This window comes from Falco cherrug, chromosome 10, assembly GCF_023634085.1.
Source record: "Falco cherrug isolate bFalChe1 chromosome 10, bFalChe1.pri, whole genome shotgun sequence".
Classification (NCBI taxonomy): Eukaryota; Metazoa; Chordata; class Aves; order Falconiformes; family Falconidae; genus Falco; species Falco cherrug.
The window spans coordinates 5,882,319-5,904,008 of NC_073706.1; the positions used below are offsets into that span (position 1 = coordinate 5,882,319).

General features: G+C 40.8%; 1 protein-coding gene across 2 annotated transcripts in view; it reads right to left on the minus strand.

The window, feature by feature from the left end:
• The window catches only part of STK4 (serine/threonine kinase 4), a 46,577-nt gene that overhangs the window by 8,806 nt on the left and 16,081 nt on the right, over window positions 1–21,690 (minus strand). For both annotated transcript variants that reach the window (XM_055722352.1, XM_055722351.1), the window contains exon 10: window positions 14,400–14,557. In XM_055722352.1, coding sequence (XP_055578327.1) covers window positions 14,400–14,557 — 158 coding nt within the window. The remainder of the gene's footprint in view (window positions 1–14,399; window positions 14,558–21,690) is intronic.

Consider the following 21,690-nt stretch of genomic DNA (forward strand, 5'->3'; position numbering starts at 1 on the left):
CTTGAGAGGGGTTTTTATCCAAACCAAGTTATCCCAAGCTACACTAAATATTAAATGCCAAATAGGAATCTGTTGCTAGAGAAAATTAAAAATATTATCACTGTAATGTAGTATCAACAGGCTATGTTGGAAAAACAAAACAAAAAACAACCAACCAACTGGGACCACAAATGGTATGGAAGCACATCTGAGCCCTTCACGGGAGGCTATTGATGATCACACTCTACACCAGAAGTGGCTTTGTACCAGAGGCACGTACAAAAGAATTCCTACAAATAGTCTAAGTGTTCAGATGTCCTTTGGGAAGGGAGGCTCTTCACAGAAGAGACTAATTAAAGTCTTGCTTCACTTGACCTTGGCTATCTGCAATACTATCAAGATGCTTCCCTTCCGAAAAAAACAAGGGCACGCTTGCACTCCCTCTCCAGGATCCTGCAGATCAGTTTGATGCGTACTCACTTCAACTTCTGAACTTCTCTTCTATCACCTCCTCAAGCAGTTTTATTTCTGGGAGGCAATCACCCATCGGATGCCACTTGCTGCGACTATTTGTAGCAGCCACCTGGGAGCATCGTGCAGCCTGCAGCATGCAAAAGTGCACGGGTGCTATAGAAGACCAAGAGCTAGGGAGAGGTGTCAAATCTCAAGAATTCATGAATGCGAGCTCTGACAAGTGGTAAGAACTGAGATTATTCTGGAATTAGCCTTCTGTAAGTTGAAAGACTGGTTAAACGCAGTATCAATTAAATGCTTGTATCAAATATAAACTGAAGGAACAGATTACCGAATAGTGCATGCACTTTTTTTAAACCGGCAAAAAAAGCATTCAATATCTCTGGCCAAAATTAAATGTAGAGGGTGATTTCTCACGCTGAGCAGCACTCCAGACTTTAGGTCTTGAAAATGGTGATATAAATTGGTGTTGGAATAGCATGCCATTTTTTTCTTTAGCATTTTTCCTGAAATGCTGGCTCAATACCATTTGGCATACTTTCAATCACTGATCTAAAAATTAAGTGCCTTGTTCTCATTTCTGTTTCTAGCATAAGGAGGCCTTGATGTAATATATGAGCTAGCATTAACTATTTATTCACTGTAAGTTGTCAAAAACAAAGGACACAAGAATCTAAGAACCTACAGGCACTTACTGCCCACTTTTCATCATGATTGTCAGATCCCTACAACTTCACAAATCTGTCAAGCAGCCATGTTACAGAGGGGCTACAGTAAATCAGAACAAACCCCAGTCCCCACACAAACACTAATTATCTTGATTTCCCCCCCTTTTATCATTAGCATGTCAGTGAAGTTTCTCACTGTTAGGAAAGCAGTGGATGAAATGCACTCACTGCGGGCTTTCATGCAAGATTAAAAATACAGATATTAATCTTTCAAAGGATTTGAAAAATAAGTCTCAGCAGCACAAGCTTCTGCTTTTAATGCACCTTAATTATTTAGGCAATGTGCTAGCAAAACACATCATGGCTTGCAGCATCCACACAAGTCAAAACAGCACTGTGGCTAGAACCTCCCCCAAAAAAGTGAACAGGATCTGTGCTCAGTGCACATCTGGAGACAGTTGTTTCAGGCCACCTCACCTGGACAGCAGATGACTTCCCACAGAGAAGCAGCAACCAGCTTTCAGGTAGATCATCGTGTGCTCTAGAGGCCAAGTCAACTCGTGTCAGTGCAAGTCAAGCAGCTGGAACAGTTAAACGAGCACAACCACAAGACCACTTTTTTGTGGAGGAAAGATGGACGCTAACACACACTCGGCGTTTGATCCCCAAATTGGAAAAAGGTATTTCAAGAGAGGCTTATATCAGAGGAGACCCAGGCTGCCTCAGATAGCACGTTTGGGCTAGCTCTGTCTTACCCTCACAAACGTAGGTGTTTATGGCTACTGAAAGTGAAACATCTTGCTGCTACAGTACCAGCATGGATCCTAGTTATTTTCAATGTTGCTCTGCTTATTTGATTAAAATAAAGGTGCATGATACCATACTGTATCCGTGCTACTCCTACAAAATTACTGGAAGGAACGTGTGCCATTCTTCTTCCCACCCTGCTCCCTGCCAGCCGCACTGTGAAGGTCACATCTAAACTTCCCTCCGTCCCGCATCTGCAGGGGGGGCTACTGCCAAGACCCCCCTTTTCAGCTTAGCACCTTGCTAGCTTAGTGAGGCTTCTCTCAAGCTGCCACACGAGTGCGGCCTGACGGGATTCTTGGGAAGCTGCCCCTCCATGTGAGGCACTGCGGCCCGCAGCACCAGTCCCACCACCAGTGGCTGCCCAGGCCACTGCTCTGCTCTAGCAAGAACTGCCAGTTTTATTACTCAACTATCTCTTCTTCCAGGCTATATTCAGGTTCAGCAAGGTCCTTCCTCAAGCATACTGTCAGCAGCTAATTCCTGTGGCTGTGATGAGCAGACATGCCACATGAACTGCTTCTCCACCAGTTAACCGGCACCTTTGCTTTGCTTTCCCACCCTCCCAGTTTGGAAGTTTTCCCCCTTTTCTCAAAAGCCTGTAAGAGCGAGGAGGAGGCTTTGCTGTCGGCAAGATATCAGAAAATTCTCAATACAGAAACCAATTTCAGGGGATTGCAGCAAACAGCCGGCTCTCCCTGGCTACTCTGGCTACCCAGACATAACTATGCAGCGATTATGCAGAGCAGTTATCCACAGAGCAGAGAAGATTGCACAGCTGCGGGAACACCACAGCCTGCATCAATAACGCTGGCATCCCTGAGCTGCTCTTAGCCAAGGACTGCACTTTATTAATTTTTACTGTAATCCTTAAAAGCCTCAAAAAAGTTTTGGTGTTACAGCCAGCACAATCATATAACCTCCGCATGTTGTTACTACCCTCAGCATTGTACAGAAGTTGTATTAAGGAAGAAAACCCATCCAAACCTCTACTCATGGAGTGGTCATAGACAAAAAAAAAAAAATAAATATTTTTTTATAAAAAGAGCAATGCATTTTAATCTTCTAAGCTCCAAGATTAAATTTCCTTTTTTAGCCTTAGTATCACTTATGAGTATGAATAACCTTATTCACTTCCAAATCACATCCCAAGCACTGTACGCAACCTAAACAAAGGCAATGACAAATTGTGTCAGTGTTATTCTGCAGCACTGAACTTCAACAAGTCCAAACCTTAAAATCCTTTAGGGACTTAGAAAGCAGCTGACGAATCCTGTAACCACAAAGATAACTTTTCTCTGGTGGTTTTTTTTTTTTTTCCCCAGTAACTGAATTAGAAACCAAGCTAAAAGGTCGGCGTGTCTGGACAAAAAAAAAAAACCAACACAAAAACCCAAAAGGAAAATAAAAGAAAAGAAGGAAGAAGGAGCAAAAAAGGAGCATTACTTGCTTATATAAAACACTTGCTTACCAGAGATTTGATTAAGGAAAAACACAGCAAGGGTTTTTTTCCTTCCCTAAGTGATTTTGCTTTAATTTTCTTAAGAGTACCAAAATACCTCTGGACATGCTAAAATAAATCATGTCATTTTGAAGATCTCCCTAGCTGCACAACTCAACTGTAAAGTACACAGCTGACCAATGTGTGGGGCTTTTTTTCTTTTTTTTTTAAGAAATGCAATCTGTCAGAAAACGCTGATTCCCTGAAACCAAATACAATTTTCTACAATTTTTGAGAGAGGTTTAACTACATTCTGCCAGGAAGGGTACACAGGTCTGTAACAGAGCTTCCTTCCAATCCGACATACCCTTCCCTCCCCTCTCCCTTGCTTCTAAGGGCTCTACTCACTTCAGGATTAAAAATTAATTTATGTATTCAGATCACTTATTCTGAATAAAGCAGAACTCCTGAAGAATTAGAAGTAAGAACACCTGAAGTAAGAGTGATTACTTCACGCAATATTGCTCAGTGTACTATTACCACGAAACACAAATGTAACTGAAGTGGTAATCAATTAGGTAACACTAAATCTGTATGGCAATACAGTCTTCATTAATAATGTATAGTGAGAAGTTTGCTGCTGGTATATTAGCATCACTAACATGTCTTAAGACTTCACACAATGCACAAAGAAGGCTTAAGACATGCAGTTTCAGTTTCAAAGGCTTAAGACTCTCTCATCCATGGTAAATAGCCATTATAGTTTTAAATAACCTTGACCTATCTATCTTGAAAGTGTTAACCTTTATTCAACAAATGTGTTTAATTAGAGTCTTGGTCTCCCCATTTATTTCTTACCCCAGGAAGCCCACACCAGTTCTCTAAGCTGTGCACCCAAAAGCGAGGCTTGTCACAGAACCCCGGTCCACGGCTGCTCTGCCCCCCACTTTCACTAAGGGAAAGAAAGCAATAACCTGAACTTGAGGGCAAAGCAGACAGGAGAGAGAATTAAAAGCTTTCTGATTAAAGACCGAATTACAGAGATTTCCAGGGCATTTTGAAAAATTAATAGCTGCATGACTGTGGGAGAGGCTGTTGTCTTTAAAACCAGGCACATATGTTTAATATCATAAAGACAATATTTATTTGGGACAGTCCCTCAGTGAACCATCTCCATAAAATCTGTATCGCATAAACCTGCACGCCTCACCATGCCAGGCTTTCCCAAGTGGTCACTATTATTTGTGCATCTATTTCTAATGATCCTGCATGATGGCAAGAAAAAAAAAAACAAACAGGAGGAATGAAACCCTTAATTTCCAAATAATATTCCTTTCAGCCTCTATCAGTCTTTATGTATTAAGCTACTCTTTCTCCCTCCTTCTTGAAGGTCAAAGCTTGGGTTCTGAAGCTGAGATTACTGAAATAATCTCTTTGCTAAGGCAAACCTCCAGGATACCTTGGTCATTGGAAGCAGCCACAGCCATCTGCAAGCTCCCATTGCCTTCTCTGTGCGGGCAAGACCTCAGACATGCCTCACGCATGACAAAACTGCTCCCTGCAAAGTCTCCGGGTGAGGTGAGCAGGGAGACACCCAATAATTACACGCACCAGGTAACACTGGCAATAAGCAACATCCAGCAAGCTTTTCTGTGGGTTTTATAGTAATACAAGAAGAGGATGCGCAAAGGCAAATGCACCAGGTTCAGAAGTCAGAGCTGAGATAAATTTGCTCCTCCACAGTATGTAAGTTCAGGCACTTGTCCAGATGAGAACCTACCCATTCAAAAGTATTCACAGAGGCTTGATGGAGGCTTTATCCCCAGGCTTTTCTGTTAAGGTCCAGAGATTCCACCCTCTAAGAGCCAAGCCAGAGCAGCTACATCAGGCTCCTGATCCAAGGAGTCCCCAAGAAAAGCCCTTTTTGCTACAGATGAGAAAAACCTGGACAAGCTTGTCCTTTAAAGCTACACTACCCTTTACAAATATTCGTACTGACAGATGAGTTGCAAGAATTCAGAAGCATTTCAAATAAACCCTGTTTGAGCAGCAGTGTTCTTTAAGGGAGATGCTGTGCCAAGAACACACCCAGCCTTGAAAACAAATCTCAAGGCATAACAAGGCTCAAACAGGTTTTTTAAAAGAATTTGGCATGCTCAGAGATTTTTCCAACGTCACACCTTCAATTATTAATTTCTCTTCCCTTTCTCCCAAAGCAGAAAAGCACGTTGCAGCCTGACCTTAAATATACAGCAACAGCGGAACAAATCCCACGATCAAAAACCCTGAATGAAGTTCTGTTAGTTACTTCGTTCAGCAACAAAACTTTCAGCCCATAAAATGCTACAGTAGGAAAAGGGCCTCAAAGGTAGTCCAGGATGGTGAATTTACAAGTCCGAATGCTGTCATATGAAGTTGATTTCAGGTTACAGTACGTCAGTCTCCATTAAGGGCTATGACCTAAGCAATTCAACACAAACGGCAACTCATTTTACTTCCCACTCACTGCAAGTTTCATTTAAAAGCCTTATGTCACAGAAGGCCTGCTATATACAAAAATACAGCAAAAAATGAAATTTTGACAGCAAGTTGTGGCAGTAAGTGCTTTGCAATCAATGTCAGTGTGCACAAAAGTGAAAGCAGGTGGCGAGCAATGACCCTGTTACCAAACGGAAGAGAGCAGAAATCTATTCTCTTCCACAGCAGATATAAGAGTCAAGCACTGAATTAGCTTTTTCAATTTCAAATTCTGCTAACAAATTTTAAAGCTAAATGTGGTACCTTCTGGGGTTTGGTTGTTTGGGGTTTTTTTTTCCTGTTATAAGGGAATTTAGAAAGGTTTATAAAACCTAGGAACATGGGGCTTGCTGTAAATCACATTGGTGGTTTGAAGCAGCCACAAATTTGATGAGGTTTGCAGTAAGGTTCAGTGTCTTCCTCATGCAAATGTTACAGAAGATTCAAGACCACTTAAACAATAAAAGAGACAAGCAAGCTGTTCCTGGGCTTATTTTTAAAATGACTATATATTTGATTACAAGGTGACAAAATGAACTCTTTTTCCCTAATAAAGATGTCACAAGTTAGAAATATTTGCTGGGAAAAACATGCTAAATATGCTGAGAAGGTAATGCTTAAAAGAAATACATACAATTAGCAGAGCTTTAAAAATTCTTGGCAGATGGCTAAAGGAAGAAAAAAGGAAATCCATTTAAGGGACATCAATGTTATGAATCACGGCAGGTGACATTTAAAACCAATGAATAAAACATCACAAAAACCTGTCTCTTTTTATAAATCATACTTCAGAGTGGAAATTACATTTAGGTACTACACTTTAAGATCTTCCTCAATTAGCAGGACGTACCACAGGGGTTCAATTTCAGGTGTAGAAATTAATGATTGTCTGTTCTGGACTGCCTTCTGCTGTCAGAAGAAAGTACTCTTTTTATTAAAGTCTGGTTGTGTTGTGTCATCATCGCCCCCCCCCCCCCCCCCCAATAAAATAATTACGGTCTTAATGCTCTCCCACTGAAAGAAAGCTTTCTATTTTAGATTCAACACAACACAAACAAGTATCTCAAGTTTACTAGTTTCCCAACTAGGAATCTGCCCTAGTTCCATAGGACCTAGACAGGGATATCTGTCAGTCATCCCAGTTCTGGCTTTATCTCTCAAACTGATGAATGCCCTAGCAACTAAGTTCACTTTATGATCAAAAACTATTGGAAGAAATCAGTGTCTGAGAAGCAATTTTTATTCCAGCCACCACTGCGAAAAAGGAGAGCTCATGATAGATGAAGGGAAGAAACTTTTGGACAGAGAAATCCCTGAAGATTCACTCAAAGTGTTTGGTTTAGTCTTGGAAAAAATGTTATTGAAAACCCCTCTACTTTAACCAAACTTGGGGTTTTTTCTATGCATAACTACACATATTCAAATGAATTTCTGGAACAATCAATCTTCATTCATCACATAAGGGTCAGAGAAACTTGCTCTCTTAGAAAAGAATATATTGCAAGTTTCATAATAATTCGATAGAAGTCTCAAGATCATTTGATTTTTAAATAATCCCATTTAAACAGCCTGCAAATGTGCACACTAATAAAGTGGGGTTTTTTTCTCCTGTCCAAGCAGATAGACTTTCTGTAGTCTTCGTAACCAGCTTGAATTCTTCACCTGAGTAATTTGGATGGGAGAAAGGAGGAACAAGAAAGAGTAGTGTAGAAGCCTACATCTGACACCTTTACCAAGCTGCTTAAAAGACAGAAGTAAAAAGAAGACAAAGCTCAGAGGATCACAGGAGAGTCAGGAAACACTACAGATTGATAAACTATGAAGTGTCACACAACAGCAGCTTACCCATACAATGCAAGCACTTTTCTTCTGGCGTCTGCCTTATCCATGCATCCTCAGCATGCCCTCTTCCTACTGCTAGAAAAGACCCACAGACCAGTTCCAACTAAACAAGCGCCAATTATTTATCCGCTATCATTTTCAAAGCCTGTAACTGTACAGAAATACTCTTAAGTTTTTAATCGATTGAACTTCTAGAAGGATGAAAGGTGGTAAAGCTATAAAGCATCAATATTAGATTGCTAATAAACGCTATCCAAATGAATGTTCAGAGAAACCAAAGACACGACATGTTCCAGGTAATGGTAGACAACAAGCTGTTCACAAGACAAATGACACCTTCACAGACAGAATACAATAAATTAGAGACTCTGGTCATTGTAAAGCAGAATGTGTTTACTGTTATTGATAAACAATAAATCACCTGCCCTCTAACAGTTCCTCCCTATAAATCACTTCCAGTGAAGGAAACTGATGGTTCCAGTACACAGCCATTCCTCACCACAGTTCTGAGCCGGGAGAAGAAATCTGCGCTGAGTGATAGCCATTTTTAACTGCAGTTGTTCTGGAGTGGTGTAGGGGAAGTAGCAGGGTGATGCAAGAGACCTAACACTGCACCCGCAGGTACCAGCTGCAGCTTCTGCAGATTCCTGCCAGGGCTGAGCAGCACGCGGAGCTGTGGCGTGCGTCCGTCTGGTCTGGGCTCCATGCAGGGATCCATCGTGGCTGGCATTCCTGCTGCCTGGACCGCACCTAACACGCAGAAGCAGACCCTGATCTGCAGGCATTGTCAGGCTGGTGTCTACCAGCAGACTGAAAAACATCGTATGATCCTAATGCAATTTGACTCACTTTGAAAGAATTAAACTTTCTGTAAACTTATTGGTAAGGACTTCGATCTCTTGCTATCACACTACCTAATTTGTCTAACTAGAAGGAAAGAGATTCAGCTTCATGATGTCATAGCAAACCAACAGCCATCTGTGCAACCAAACAAGCTGAAGACACCATGAGACCAACATACCCTCCTCCTCCGCTGGTAAAGATACCAGAAGTGGGTTTACTTATTTATTTTAAAATCTTTGTTTCCAATGTAATCTTTCAAACTACTAAGTAAAAGCATATAAATTAAGATGTTAATAAAAAGTATAGCCCAGATGAGAGCAGCATAATGAAACATCCTTGTTTCAGTCAACATAAAATTATATTTCTCCTTACTGCTTCAAAAAAAATGAGTATGTCCACTCAGGTAAGAAGGAGGCTTGCTTTCATTTACATGATACTTGTAAAAAAAAGAAAGATCTAAGCAGTAGCTGTTAAAAGCTCTGGCTAGAAGCTGCTTCCAGACAGACACAAAAACCATCACAGTTTCCTAAGAAGTATAAACGGACATACAGTTCTTCAGAGTTATTTAAAGGAGGCTGCAGTTGTGAAACCGGCTCTTGCAGTGCAGATAATTCAAAACCTCAAAAATATGCGCATATACTTTTAGAAACTGGACTTCATTAAAATTTAAGTGTTTTCTCGATGTTCTGCTTCAACAGTTTGCCCAGACTATTGCTCTGTCTCTTATCTGAACAAATTGCAATTGCCAGCGTGGACTATGTTTCAGCTGCTCACTCCTTTGTCCCACGGGCTTGGTGAACCTCCAGCTCCTACAGCTGCCTGCTCCAAGGAGCCCCTGGCAGGACTCAGTGCAAGGAAGAGGAACACTGGAGCAAGAGCTTCTAAACACAAGCAAAGACCGCAGTAAACTGTCTACAGATGCTTTTGAAACAAAGGTGCCTCATTTCAAAATTAGTCCTTTGTGGATTGTGCTCCTTAAAATGAAGTCGGGTATCAAACAGCAAGCTACAGCCCAAGCACTTTGGGAGCAACAGGCTGGACAACTGGTTAGTGGAAAGTGATCTGTAACTGTGGGATCAAACCCAGCCCTTCCTCCAACTCCTTTAACTCAGCAAATCCCTTCCCTGCCCTTGCCTGTCTAGCAGATGGTGAGATGGAGGCAGGAACTGTTGCTTGTACATGAGGGCTCTGACTGTGCAGCCCTGACATTAAGTGCAGCTGACCAGCACCTGCATTCTTCCCCCTAATAGAGGCAATTAACACCTCCTGCTCATCCTTCCATTTTTGCCCTAGAAAATTCTCAGAAGCAACAGTTCCACTGCTTGCAGGACAGTCTTCCCCAGCAGTAGAGAAACAGATGACACTGTGCGCTGCAAAGCAATAAAAGTCTGCTTTGGAGTAGGGGGAGATCACATCAATCTTTCCTGTCCAAAGACATTCCCATCAGCAGCCAACGAGATACTTCTCAAAGGGAGCTAAAAAGATGAGCTAGTGCAGTGAACAGCACTGACAGCACGGAAGCACGAGACCTGAAACACAAATTTGCTCACAGCAGACTAAAGCATGGGGAACCTGTGAACAAAGGCCACGACAACAGCCACCTTCTGCAGTCCTTTCACAGAAAGCTGAGAAGTTAGCCACGTCTAGTCCTTCCACTTCTGCAAACCTTGGTGCTCTCAAAGGTATTTGTTCATTTTATTTTTGTAAGGAAAAAAATCTGCTCCAAAGTTTTTCTGCTTCAAAGAGAGAACCTGTGAAGGCAGACCCAAACTACTGGCTTTTGATAACTGCAGGAATAGGAAAGGTCTGAGTCACCAAGACTTAGCAGAGATGAGCAAATCAAGGTCTTCCCAAAGCAAACAGGAGAGTCCTTAGGAAAGAGACATAAACCTTGTTTCTGAATGTCAGATTCATTCCCAGAGCTGCAGCAGCACGATGGCGACTGCCAGTGCAGAGAAGAGCTACTGCTGGTTGCAGTTCTCCACTGAGGTCCTGCAGGTGAATGGCAACGCTTTCCTTCAAGAGCTCCACTATCACCTGGTGTTCCTCCAGGGAAGCACAGATAGCAAGAGCAGCTAAAGACAACATAGAAGTAAGTATCTGTACCATCTATGCTCTTGACAGGCTGCCTTACACAGGCCACGCACGGTCAGCAGATACACAATTCCTGGAATCAGCCTCGGAGCAAATGGCTTCAGCTCCTTGTGTAAAGCCTGTGGAAAGACTTGATGTCCTGCAGTACACTCGATCTAGTGTCTGTTAAAAGTTCAGGTCCAATTTGACTCATCATCCAAAACAAGCCCCAAGGATACTTAAGTAGCACAGATTCACTGACATATGAAAAACTATGAATGAGAGATACAGCAAACCCAAAGCTCAACACCACGGGTATTAAAAGAAGAGCAGTTGTGTCACGATGGCAAAATTCAAGATTGAGAGGGGTTCTACTGCCACGCGTTTTCGCCAGTGAAACCACACTCATGGGATAGAGCTGAAAAGGTTTCAGTATTGTCATGGCTACCGTAAGCCATGTATGACTGCAACCTGCTAATTTGCTATTAAAATAGGCTTTCAATAAAATGACTAGTGATGTAATACAGAACATTCATGACTGGATGATCCATGAACATGTGTTACAATAGGTTTGGGAAGACTGAGTGCCTTTCAAGAAGGGCCAGAATAAAAAAAAAAAGCCAACCCCAAATAAAAAAAGCAATCCCACTTTAGCCACAATTGATACTACAATACCGACCTGCTCAGAACAGCTAAAAGACTTTTAAAATAGGAGTAAGCAAAAGATTTGTTGGGTCTAAGGGCAGGAAACACTGCACAATTAATTCTGCCGTACGTTAACGGTACTACTGAAAGATTAAAGTGAAAAAATGTATGACATTGTCTAAACAAATCTTCTAGCATTATTAATTTAAGTCTGTGCAACAGTATGTGACTAATGTTCACTGGCAAAATTAAATTCAACTAGAAAAGATCTGAAATCTGATTATGGCAATTAGGAATTCTACATACAATGCAGCCTGCCCATTAACAGCCTACCCCTGCAGCATTTTTGTATTAGAATTTGTTATATTCTACCTAAAAGCAAGAATTTCTGCCCATAGTATCCCCCACCCCGTTAAATAAATCATAATGTTCTTGAAAACATAACCAAGCAGGGCTTAAATCCTTAGAGATCTTTATTCAAACATGAGTGGGGATAAAAATTAATGGCCATTGGGCACTGACTAATCAGTTAATAACTGCTACCTCAGAAATCCAAGGCTGGAAATACGCTGTTGGAAATAGGCTGGGTTTCTGCCCCCGCTGACCACAACCAGAGCATCACGTTTGGGAGGAATGGAGCCCGTCACCTTTTAGAACAGGATCTCTGGTGATTCAGCTATGCAGTGGATAGGGCTGCCTCAGCCTAACCCTCATCTGACACGACACTGCCATTGTGATATAAATAGTGTCTTATTTGCCTGCTTCAGAGGAACAATGTTAGTCAAGAAAAGGCCAAATGGTTTTGCCACAGGGGAAAAGACCAAGAATCTTTCGTAATTTAATACTGCCTTTTTTTGTTTGTTTGTTTTTGTTTTTGGAAGACAGGAGACTCCAGGTGCTAGTCACATAGGAGGGAGAAGAATACAGAACACAAGACAAGGTGTATTTATCTAGTCTGCAGTAGCGCAAAACAATAATATTTTCATTGTTTCCTACGGCCCAGGAGGAAGCAGCATTCACCCAGCATCTCGCTAATCTCACCTCTACTTGGAATCCTGCAAACTATAGGCAAATTCTGCTCAAACCTGCCTACTCTGACAATGCAGAAATAATTTATAGCTGCAGGCAAGTCTAGGACACATGGACTTGATATGCCTAACAAATCTATTTTTTTTCTTCTTCCACAATGCTTACTGCATTGATGTTTTCAATTAATAAAACATTAATAAACATGATTTTTACCCACCGCTAGCCATCACATTGATTCATTTTCAGCCAAACAGGAAAAATACCCAGTTCTAAATCTTTGAATACATTACACAACATAAGTTACTGCTACTATCCCTCAGATAAAGACTATACAAATAAATACCCATGAGTGTTTATTAAGGTTGCTTTCCCACATTTTTGTTATCCTACAGAAAAGAAAGTAGCTCTGTTAGAAAATCTGTATGCAAGACAGGCTGGTATAGTCATACACAGTTGAACCAGAGAAATATGTACAGCTGGGAAGCAAAATTTCTACAAATTACTACATGAAGGTGACCCAAAGCCCGATTTATTGCTAGCTTTTATTGCTTGCTTTTATTGCTTCCAGCGCACTGGTGATCTATGCACATGGCAATACTTCAGTACTAATGGAGATCAGTAAACAAGATCACGTGCATGTCAAACAGTTGCTTTGCACATTCTAAAAATATTTGTAGGTACTGGAATGGCACTGACCTTTCCTCATCCATGCTGTCTGTGCTGCTTGCTGGGTCTAGCCTGCACCTACAGCTCACTGTATGCAGAGTGGAATACATCCTACTCAGGGGAAATAAGGGTAATTGCTAAACTTGTTATCAACCAAATTAGAAAGTAAAATGATTACAGCAAACTTCCCTTTGGGCCATCTTCTGCAGGCTACAAAAAACTTCTAAGACACTCCAAACTAGTGCATCTTTCCTGGGAAAGGCCACACATTGAAAAATAATTGTTTATCATTAAATTAAGTTACCGTATGTAAGGTGAAGAAGATAAACCGAGTATCTGACTCTACACAGACAGCTTGCAGGTCATGCAATGACTTCAAGCCTTCAGGCTAAACATAAGTACAAAGGGCTACAAGAGGGGATATGCAGCAGGTCCCTTCAGCTAGCCACCCTTTCCAGCCTAAATAAGAAAATCTGAGATGCAACAGCAAAGACAACAAAATACATGTAACAGCAGCAGTCTATACAATCTGTACAAAGAGAACGAAAGGCTCCAGCTATTATTCCAGCCTTCAAGTAAAGCATCTCCTCGAGTCGTGACCAGCAGAGGGATTTCGCTTTCCACACTGCTTTGTGAAGGTGGAGTGAATCTCACCAACTGCCGAACGCAGCGTGACAACCTGAACCACGGGCAACACGAGCAGACGTCGGAAGGGCGTACAACGCACTTCAAGCAAAAAGTGCTTGCAGTGAAGTATCATTAAAAGAAAATGCAGCCGAGCACACAGTGTTCAGCAGAGCATGCATCTTCTGGCATTTTGTACTCAAACCAGAAGTTTTCCATCCTCACAAAAAAAACTAGATCAAATTTATAAATCATAGATCTTACTTTGAACTTCTGAAAAGTTCCTGAAAATTCTGAGCATGTAAACATTAGTTAGGACCCGAAATTGAGGATTTGAAAGAGAAATTAAGACAAGCTTGATACTTATATAATAAAACAAAACCCAGTGCCTAAGCTTGAGCAAAACAAGGAAATTCAATGGTTCTAACACTGTTCCTTGCCAAACACTACTCATTCAGAATTTGCATTTTCCAACTGCCACCTGGAATTCTATTTTTTTATTTTAAATGCATAATAAGGAAGTAAAGTAAGATAGCTTGTACCCTGCATATCCTCAGGCTTTTTTATTCTTTTGTTTGCTTTTAAACAAGTATACAGATAATGACTGGTTATGATTACTGAGAAATACCTAAAGCAAATGAGTTTTTCAAAATGCCCCATTCAAATGCATTAGCAATTAGAATCTCCTCAAGTTTCCATTAGTCTGTCAAAACAAGAAATAATCTTATAGCAGCTCTGACTAAAACTTTTAAAGATTATCACATTGATTGAATTTCAAAGTATAGACTTACAAATTCGTAGTCTCCATCCTGTGGTACCTTCCAATCAGATGAATTTTTTGTCTGGCCAGATACATTCTTCCCAAAGCTATTGATTTGATTCTCCTTTTCCTTCTGCTCAAAATATTCAAGGAATGATGGTTTGGCTGGCTGCATCGTTTCATCCCTCCCTGGAAACATTAAAAATAAAAAAGAACAGTTGTTTTGAAAAAATGTATTTTCAGTTATATAGCCTTACATCATGCCCAAAAGTGATTTCAATTTTTTAGTACACACTAAATCACATAGTACTGCTAAAGTACTTGCTGAAGTACTATTTTTTCAGTAGCTTTTCAATCATAAAACTGACTGTCCAGTGAGAAAACTGGATAAGGGAAGCTTAAAGCCCACCACACAAGTGATTACAATGCTGGAGGCCTTGGCCTCTAGACCTGCAATCCATCCATCAAAGCACGCTACCAGGTAACTGAGCTTCATGCACTGAATACTAGAACCAAACAGCTACCAACTAGAGAGGTTGGGTTTTTTAATCCCAGCCAGGCTGCACACACTGCAAAATATGCCAAATTCCAAAACGAAACGGCATTGTTTTAGAAGCAGAAACTCATCTTTATATATATATGAATAGAATAGTACAAAAGCGAGGCTTTCAAAGACGTCTACCACACAAATATCACAGAACTTGCCTTGGGTAGAAGTAGTCATGTTCTACACTTCTTGGGTATACAAGATTAATTTGCAAAGCTTCTTTTTTTCTTTTTACAAACAGTAAGTTTTCAAGTTTACTGCCCTAGTCTTCTTTTTTTAAGTTAATTCCTCTGAACACACATTCTTAGCGGATTACTCAAATAAGCCACACATATAGAGTAAACATTCACTTCTAGACTGCGCTTAAGGAACTTGGGGTAATAAGGAATGGGCAAGGGTACAAAGAGAAACAGAGACGTCAAAATAATCCCCTAAATATGAATACTTTTATTTTGAAGAGCAGGTCTCATAAGCCTCCTGAGAACTACTCTTAATTAAAAAAAAAAAAAAAAAAAGAGTTCACCCATACTCACGGGAGAAGAAAGGATATGGCCAAGAGAAGCCTGAGAGCAACTAGATTCACATTATTCTCACTGGTCTAAATTATTCTTTAGAACAAGCAGAAGTTAGAACAACAACAAGAACACTGCTGATCCATTAAGAGCAATGAGCTAGTAAAAACTACACACTCACAGGGAGCCCAGATACATTAGGTAGCGGGTGGGATTAGGGATGTGAGCACTAACGTATCCTTTCTTCTTTAGCCACCACACCATCTGAATCCCTGCTCATGTGATTTAAGTACCATTACGTACAAATAAATCTAGCAATCCATTCGGGAAACGGGTTTCCATCACTGAAGGGAGAAACGCAGAGTCACAAGTCCCCAGATCCAAGCAGATCCCTAGTGCTTTTGGAGAGGAAGGAGGTGGCTCCATGAACAGAAGGCAGCTTCAGCTGTAGGGTGACGACAGTGCAATAGGGAAGGAAGTGATGAAAAGCTAGAGGATGAAAATATCGATTCCTAGCACAGACAGCATAAAAGCCAACACAGAAAGAAAACTCAAAATTTAACTCCACAGCAAGTCAAGACCAAAAGACTTTCAGCATCTCCAGAGGAAGACTGCTTTACTAGTGCAACTGGCACAGCATCAGATGCTGCCCAGGCTACTCACACTAAGAACTGGCCTGTCCTGGGAGTTACAGAGCAGCTAGTATCTTGTGAAGAGTCTCCATCTAAATGAAGAGGCAGGTTGGCACAGCAAACACACTCGAACAGGCTGCACCACAAGAACATGAAGCTACAAACGCAGCTAAGGACGACTCACAGCTTAATGCCGTTGTGCTGCTCTTCATGATAAAATGCTTCGCAAAAACCTGTGAGCATAACGGAAGTAAGCGCTGTAACAATACCTAGTAAAATGTTTTTATTCTGATAAAATATGGTTCTCTAGACACTGGAGTACGCTACTCATACTTGAAACACATGTTTTAGACAAAACAGAAATCATCATTTTCAGAAAGCAGGATTAGGACTACAGTTAACAGGAAATGGCTTCAGAATAACCTAAGTCTGGGCTGTGAAAGTAAGTTCACTGTTGAATGCCATACATTTGAAAGAAATATAATCTGTCAGGCAGGCAATCAACCAAAGGTTTAGAGCTTCAGACAAGCACACAGGAGATGGAGCCACCCTTTGATAGGTTTGTGGGGTCTGCGTAATGCAGACTCTCCCCGAAGAGTTTGTACAGAAGGCAGGCTATCACAAGAAAATTCTCACCAAGGATACTCAGTGTTGCTTTCCTCTTGAAAAAGTACTAGCTATTGTGAGAACCCATTAAGATTTAATCACCAAATATTATTCTTGCACGTAAAATTGCCATCTAGTGATCCAGAACTTGCCTGGCAAACTGTCTGAACTTGAGACAAGAGCATGAATACCTTGGTCAGCTATGAGGTAATTCAGGAAGTTATTTGTCTATAGACCTATTACACACAGAAAAAATTTCCGCGAAGTATGAGAGATCTTGGCAGGATATCTGTGTTGTGATACTGAGAGAAGTGTGGTTCTATACAGCCTGAAATGTCACGATGCCTTTGCAAAAACCACTGCATCGTACTGCCTCTCCAGGGTCAGCTAAAAGCTCAAGCGTGAACTGAAGTGCTTATACTTTTGCACCATGACAACTGGAGCAAAGACAAATTATTCTACCCCTGGCAGTAGTTCCCCTTTTTAAAAAAAACCACAAAAGCCATCATTGTACAGGCTTAGATCAAGACAGACACCTTCAGACAGGCTGCGTGAAGGTCAGTTAGGGAACACGTCTGCAAAGCAGAGAACAGATTTGCTGTTGGGAATAATTACTGAAATACAATAGCAATCCAATTACTGCTAAGCGATCAAACATTTATTTAGAATGAAGTAAATACACCCCTTGTATTCTGCTGCAGCCTAGCCTGTTTGAAGAAGGAGGATCATGTCAATGTTTAACACCAACAAATTTTGTAGAGAGAGATTCACAACTACCTAGGCTACTATACGCAGCTTACTGACAGCCAGCCTAGGTGTCAGGAATGCAGGCTTCCTAGGGAAAAAAGTTAAAATCTAAATCAAGCTTGTATTCTGTGTTTTGAAAACAGTTATTCGTAGTACAGGAAACTTTGAAAGCAAGCGTTTCACTCCATTGACATTGGCTTATTCAGTTCATTTCTACCTTTTTTCTTAAAAGAAAAAAAAAAAGACTGTTTGCTTATACCAGGGCTGCAGCAACTATGCACAGCCCTAAGCAATCACACCTGACATCGCACAGGGAACAGGACCGATGACCTCCCGAGGTCCCTGCCAAGCCAAGCACTTCTGCAACTCACAGTCTTCACACCCACCGTCAGACACCTCCAACCCTGCAGTCACCTCAGGCCTTTCCAATGCACGTGACAAGTAGTCACCAATTTTACTACATTTCTACACATCAACACGTAACGCTGCATCTTTATTTAGTGTTGGTTGGTTTTTTTAAAGTGAGTAAAACGGAGATTGCTAACCGACAAACAAAAAATGGGGAAAAAAGATAATATAAAATGAAAAATAGCCAGAAAACAGATCTAAGATGTCTGAAATTTTAGTTGCTGCTATAATCTCAGTAGGGGTGTATGTGCAGCAAGACAGACAGAAACACTCCTAGAGACAGAAAGACATTACACCAAATCAATTATCATTCCAGCACAACTGGATTTCTTTTCATCAATCTTGGCACTTAACAGCAGCGTCATCTTTCCAAAGATGATCTGCTTTTAATTCAACAAAAAAATCCTACATACTGCTATATCTTTAAGATTTCGATAACAGGCAGCTGAAGACAAAAATCGATTACTGCTATTTGCAGAAGCAGATGCTGCTGAAAGATGACACTGCACTGAACGTGTCAGTGCCAAAAAGCATTTAACTTCCTACTTTTACAGGGTTAGACTAAAATATGAACATTTGACAGAAAGTGAGATCACAACTGTGGCAGAGAAGAGCCTTTTATAAAAAGGTCACCCTGCGATGACAAGAAAGGCTTCACCACGCATTTATTTTGGAACCTAAAGAGTTGCTTATAAGGATGAGCCGTGAGAGCTCCCCAGAGCCATTAACAGTCTACCATTTAGATACACATTCATCTTTTAGGAGCTGTATTAATTACACAAATGGAACACTACAGCTCTACTGGAGCCAGTCCAGCTGACTGCAGAATCGCAGGTTTGGGCTAGCTGTGCAGAACCGCAGGCACCGGGAGGACTGCTCGGCGTTCAGCCGGCCACGCAGCCAAAAGCAGAAGCCCTCTGCAGAAAACTCACAAGCACTGCCTGGCATAAAGTCATGTTTAGAAAAGTATACCACCATGTACTGCTGGACCTGAGAACACAAAAAGATGAGAAACTGGTGGGTCCAAAGGCAGAGAACACCGCCTTAAATCAAGCAAAAGATGACAAAGGATAACGTGGAGAGCCTTCAAGCCATTTGTATTTCCCTACGATGCTGCAGAGAAAGTAGAATGATAAAGAAGAAACAACACAGTCAATTAAACCAGCAAAAGATTTACTCTTTTTTTTCCCCAGCAGTAAAGAATACCCATGAAACCAGATCAGTCAGTATCATCTAGTCCCAGAAATCAAAGCACTCATTTTGTTAACTTTGTCAAATTAGCTCTCAATTGAAAATTTTGAGAAGCTCACGAGCTTCAAAGGATGCCTTCAAAAGAAAAGTGAGATTTACGAAGTCTTCCTATCTATCTGAAAAAGCTTGCTGAGTAATGAAACTAGAATTGCTGCTTTTCTCTAAAATTATTCTTCTCAAACTTGACAGCAGAAAAATCCTCATTTTATTATTCTTTGCTCTTGAAAGAGATTGCTATTATCTACCTAGGGTGACTATTCCAGGGTCACAAAGCTTGTCATAAGAGAAAGATAACCTCAGGAGCACATTTTGTGTGCTCTTTACTCAAGTCAGTTTATACAGTTAATGCTTAAAATACCTATTCTTGAAGCCACAAGTGAGATTTCCCCCTTGTATCACAAAAATCAGAGCTAGAGTTGTGGCTGGGAACTGTCAGGAGATGGTATTACAAATTAATCTACAAAGCAGGTAATGTAAATCAACGACAATGAAGTGATCAATTACGACATTAGCAATATCAAACTAAGCTGCGATATTTGGTACGCTTACATGTATTTGTCAAGATATCAGGAGGCTGCAATCTTTAGAAATACAGCTGGCCTCGGCTCTGGAGAGTACTTGTTTTGTGAGGATGAGGCATCAGGAGCAACAGAACCAAAATTTTTTAAGTTTTAAACATTTTGTGCTAGGAAAGTATCGTGAATGCCCTGCACCAAGCTCAGAAAGCTGCACGCCTGTGCACAGGAGCTCAAAACAGCTCTGCAGAGATGCGGTGAAGAGCACACACGTTAACTTTAAAGAGAGCAGAGCTATGGCTGCCTTTAGTCAGACACGGTGCCAGAAAGGATCCCCTGGGACAAGCAGCACAGCCTCCAGCTACCATATACAAGATTATATAGTCCCTTTCACAGAGGGATCAAGATCCATTGTAAAGCAAATTGCTTTGCTTTGTCCTTGCTGTTCTCCTGGAGTTATAAACCCACTCAGTTCCAGCCTGAAGTTTACGGGTAGCCAGACTACACCACTTGTTCTTGAGCAAGCCTCAGCTCTCCCACGTTCAAATGGTGTTCACCTTCTCCTTTTTTTCTTTTTCTTTTTTTTTTTTTTTAAAAAAAAGGAAGTTCTTATAGCCAATGTCATCTTTCACTTTAGTGGTCCACATAAGCATAGATCTCACTGACTTCTCACATAACAGGCTCAGTCCCTGGCAGTCTCAGTAAGCTTCTGGCTGCTTCCGATTGAATTAATGTAACTTTAAGACTGAAAACGCACACACACTTCGGATACAGAAAACAGCGCCTGATGATTATGTGCAAGCAACACTTCATTAATATTAAATTTCAAATGGAATTGCAGTTTTATTTGCTTCAGGCCATTTCTTAGAGATCACAGATGAACTTTAGCAGCTGGACAGCATAATTTGTACAATATGAACAGGACTGAGTCATTTTATGCAGCAGAGCAGAGAGATGCCAATTTATTCAACCAGAGCAAAAAGTGCTCCATCATTAATGAATTCACCCCATGGCAACACTAGCTGAGATTTCCTCATATTAAAAGCAGACCACATAACACTTCCTATCCATTGAAACTTATGAGGAAAAGCCTTCCCATAATTACAGCCTATCTCAAACTAAATCAAAGCAGAACATACCTGACAGGTCCTGCTATGAAGAAGGAGCTCCTAAATGACCATAAAGATCAACACTAGGTATTCTAATTAATCTCTTTTAACGAATATAAGGCATGAAAGCCACCCGAAGAGAAGAGTACCAGCACTCATCCAAAGCTGCAGTATATGTAATCAAGGACCCTTTCTGAAAAGAGGAGGAAATCCTCACAGTAATTAAAGTTGTTTAAGACCAAGTTACCTCCTTTTGGCTCTCTTCTACTTGAAAAAACAGAAAAGATTATGAATATACAGCAGCTTTCTTCCATTGCAAATTTTCATTGGACACCTTCTGTCTTTCATGTAATTACATAAATTATTTAGTCCAGCAACCACAGTGTGTAACACAGGCAGCGAGATGTGAAAGAGCATCAAGAAAGAACTTCATTCCACGTCCTGCCTCATCCAACTCAGGTTCTGATGAACCTTAACAAGAAACCACCACATCAACAGGGATGCAGTCTTCAGGTCCAGCATACTGTGCGTAACAGATCAGGCCCCCCAAATGGCATATAGCCAAGTAAGCATTTGTTAACGTAATAAAATAACATTTTATTCACAACCTGTAAACTCATTTGCTTGTCTGGAGAAAACAGAAAACAACATGGCAATGAATATTTCTTTCCTGAAGCCTGAAAATCTGCTGGTAAAAACAAATCCACTTTAAACTTCTGCAATTAAGGAATTTAAAGAGTTTATAGAGTTTTCATTCCTGCTCGGGAGCAAAGTTTTCTCCAGGTTTTATTCTGATTGAACAGGAAGTGTATTTATTCTTAGAAGAGACAAATAGGTTAGTTTGCCTGTATAGGCAAATATATGCATGCATATGGGACAGAGATATACTTACTAAGTGATTTACTACTCCTCTGTCTCTTGCTTAAGTCTCCTGAAGCATATTATTGCCTCCTGTATGCTATTCAGGACTCTGCTAGCTATATACGTCCCATCTT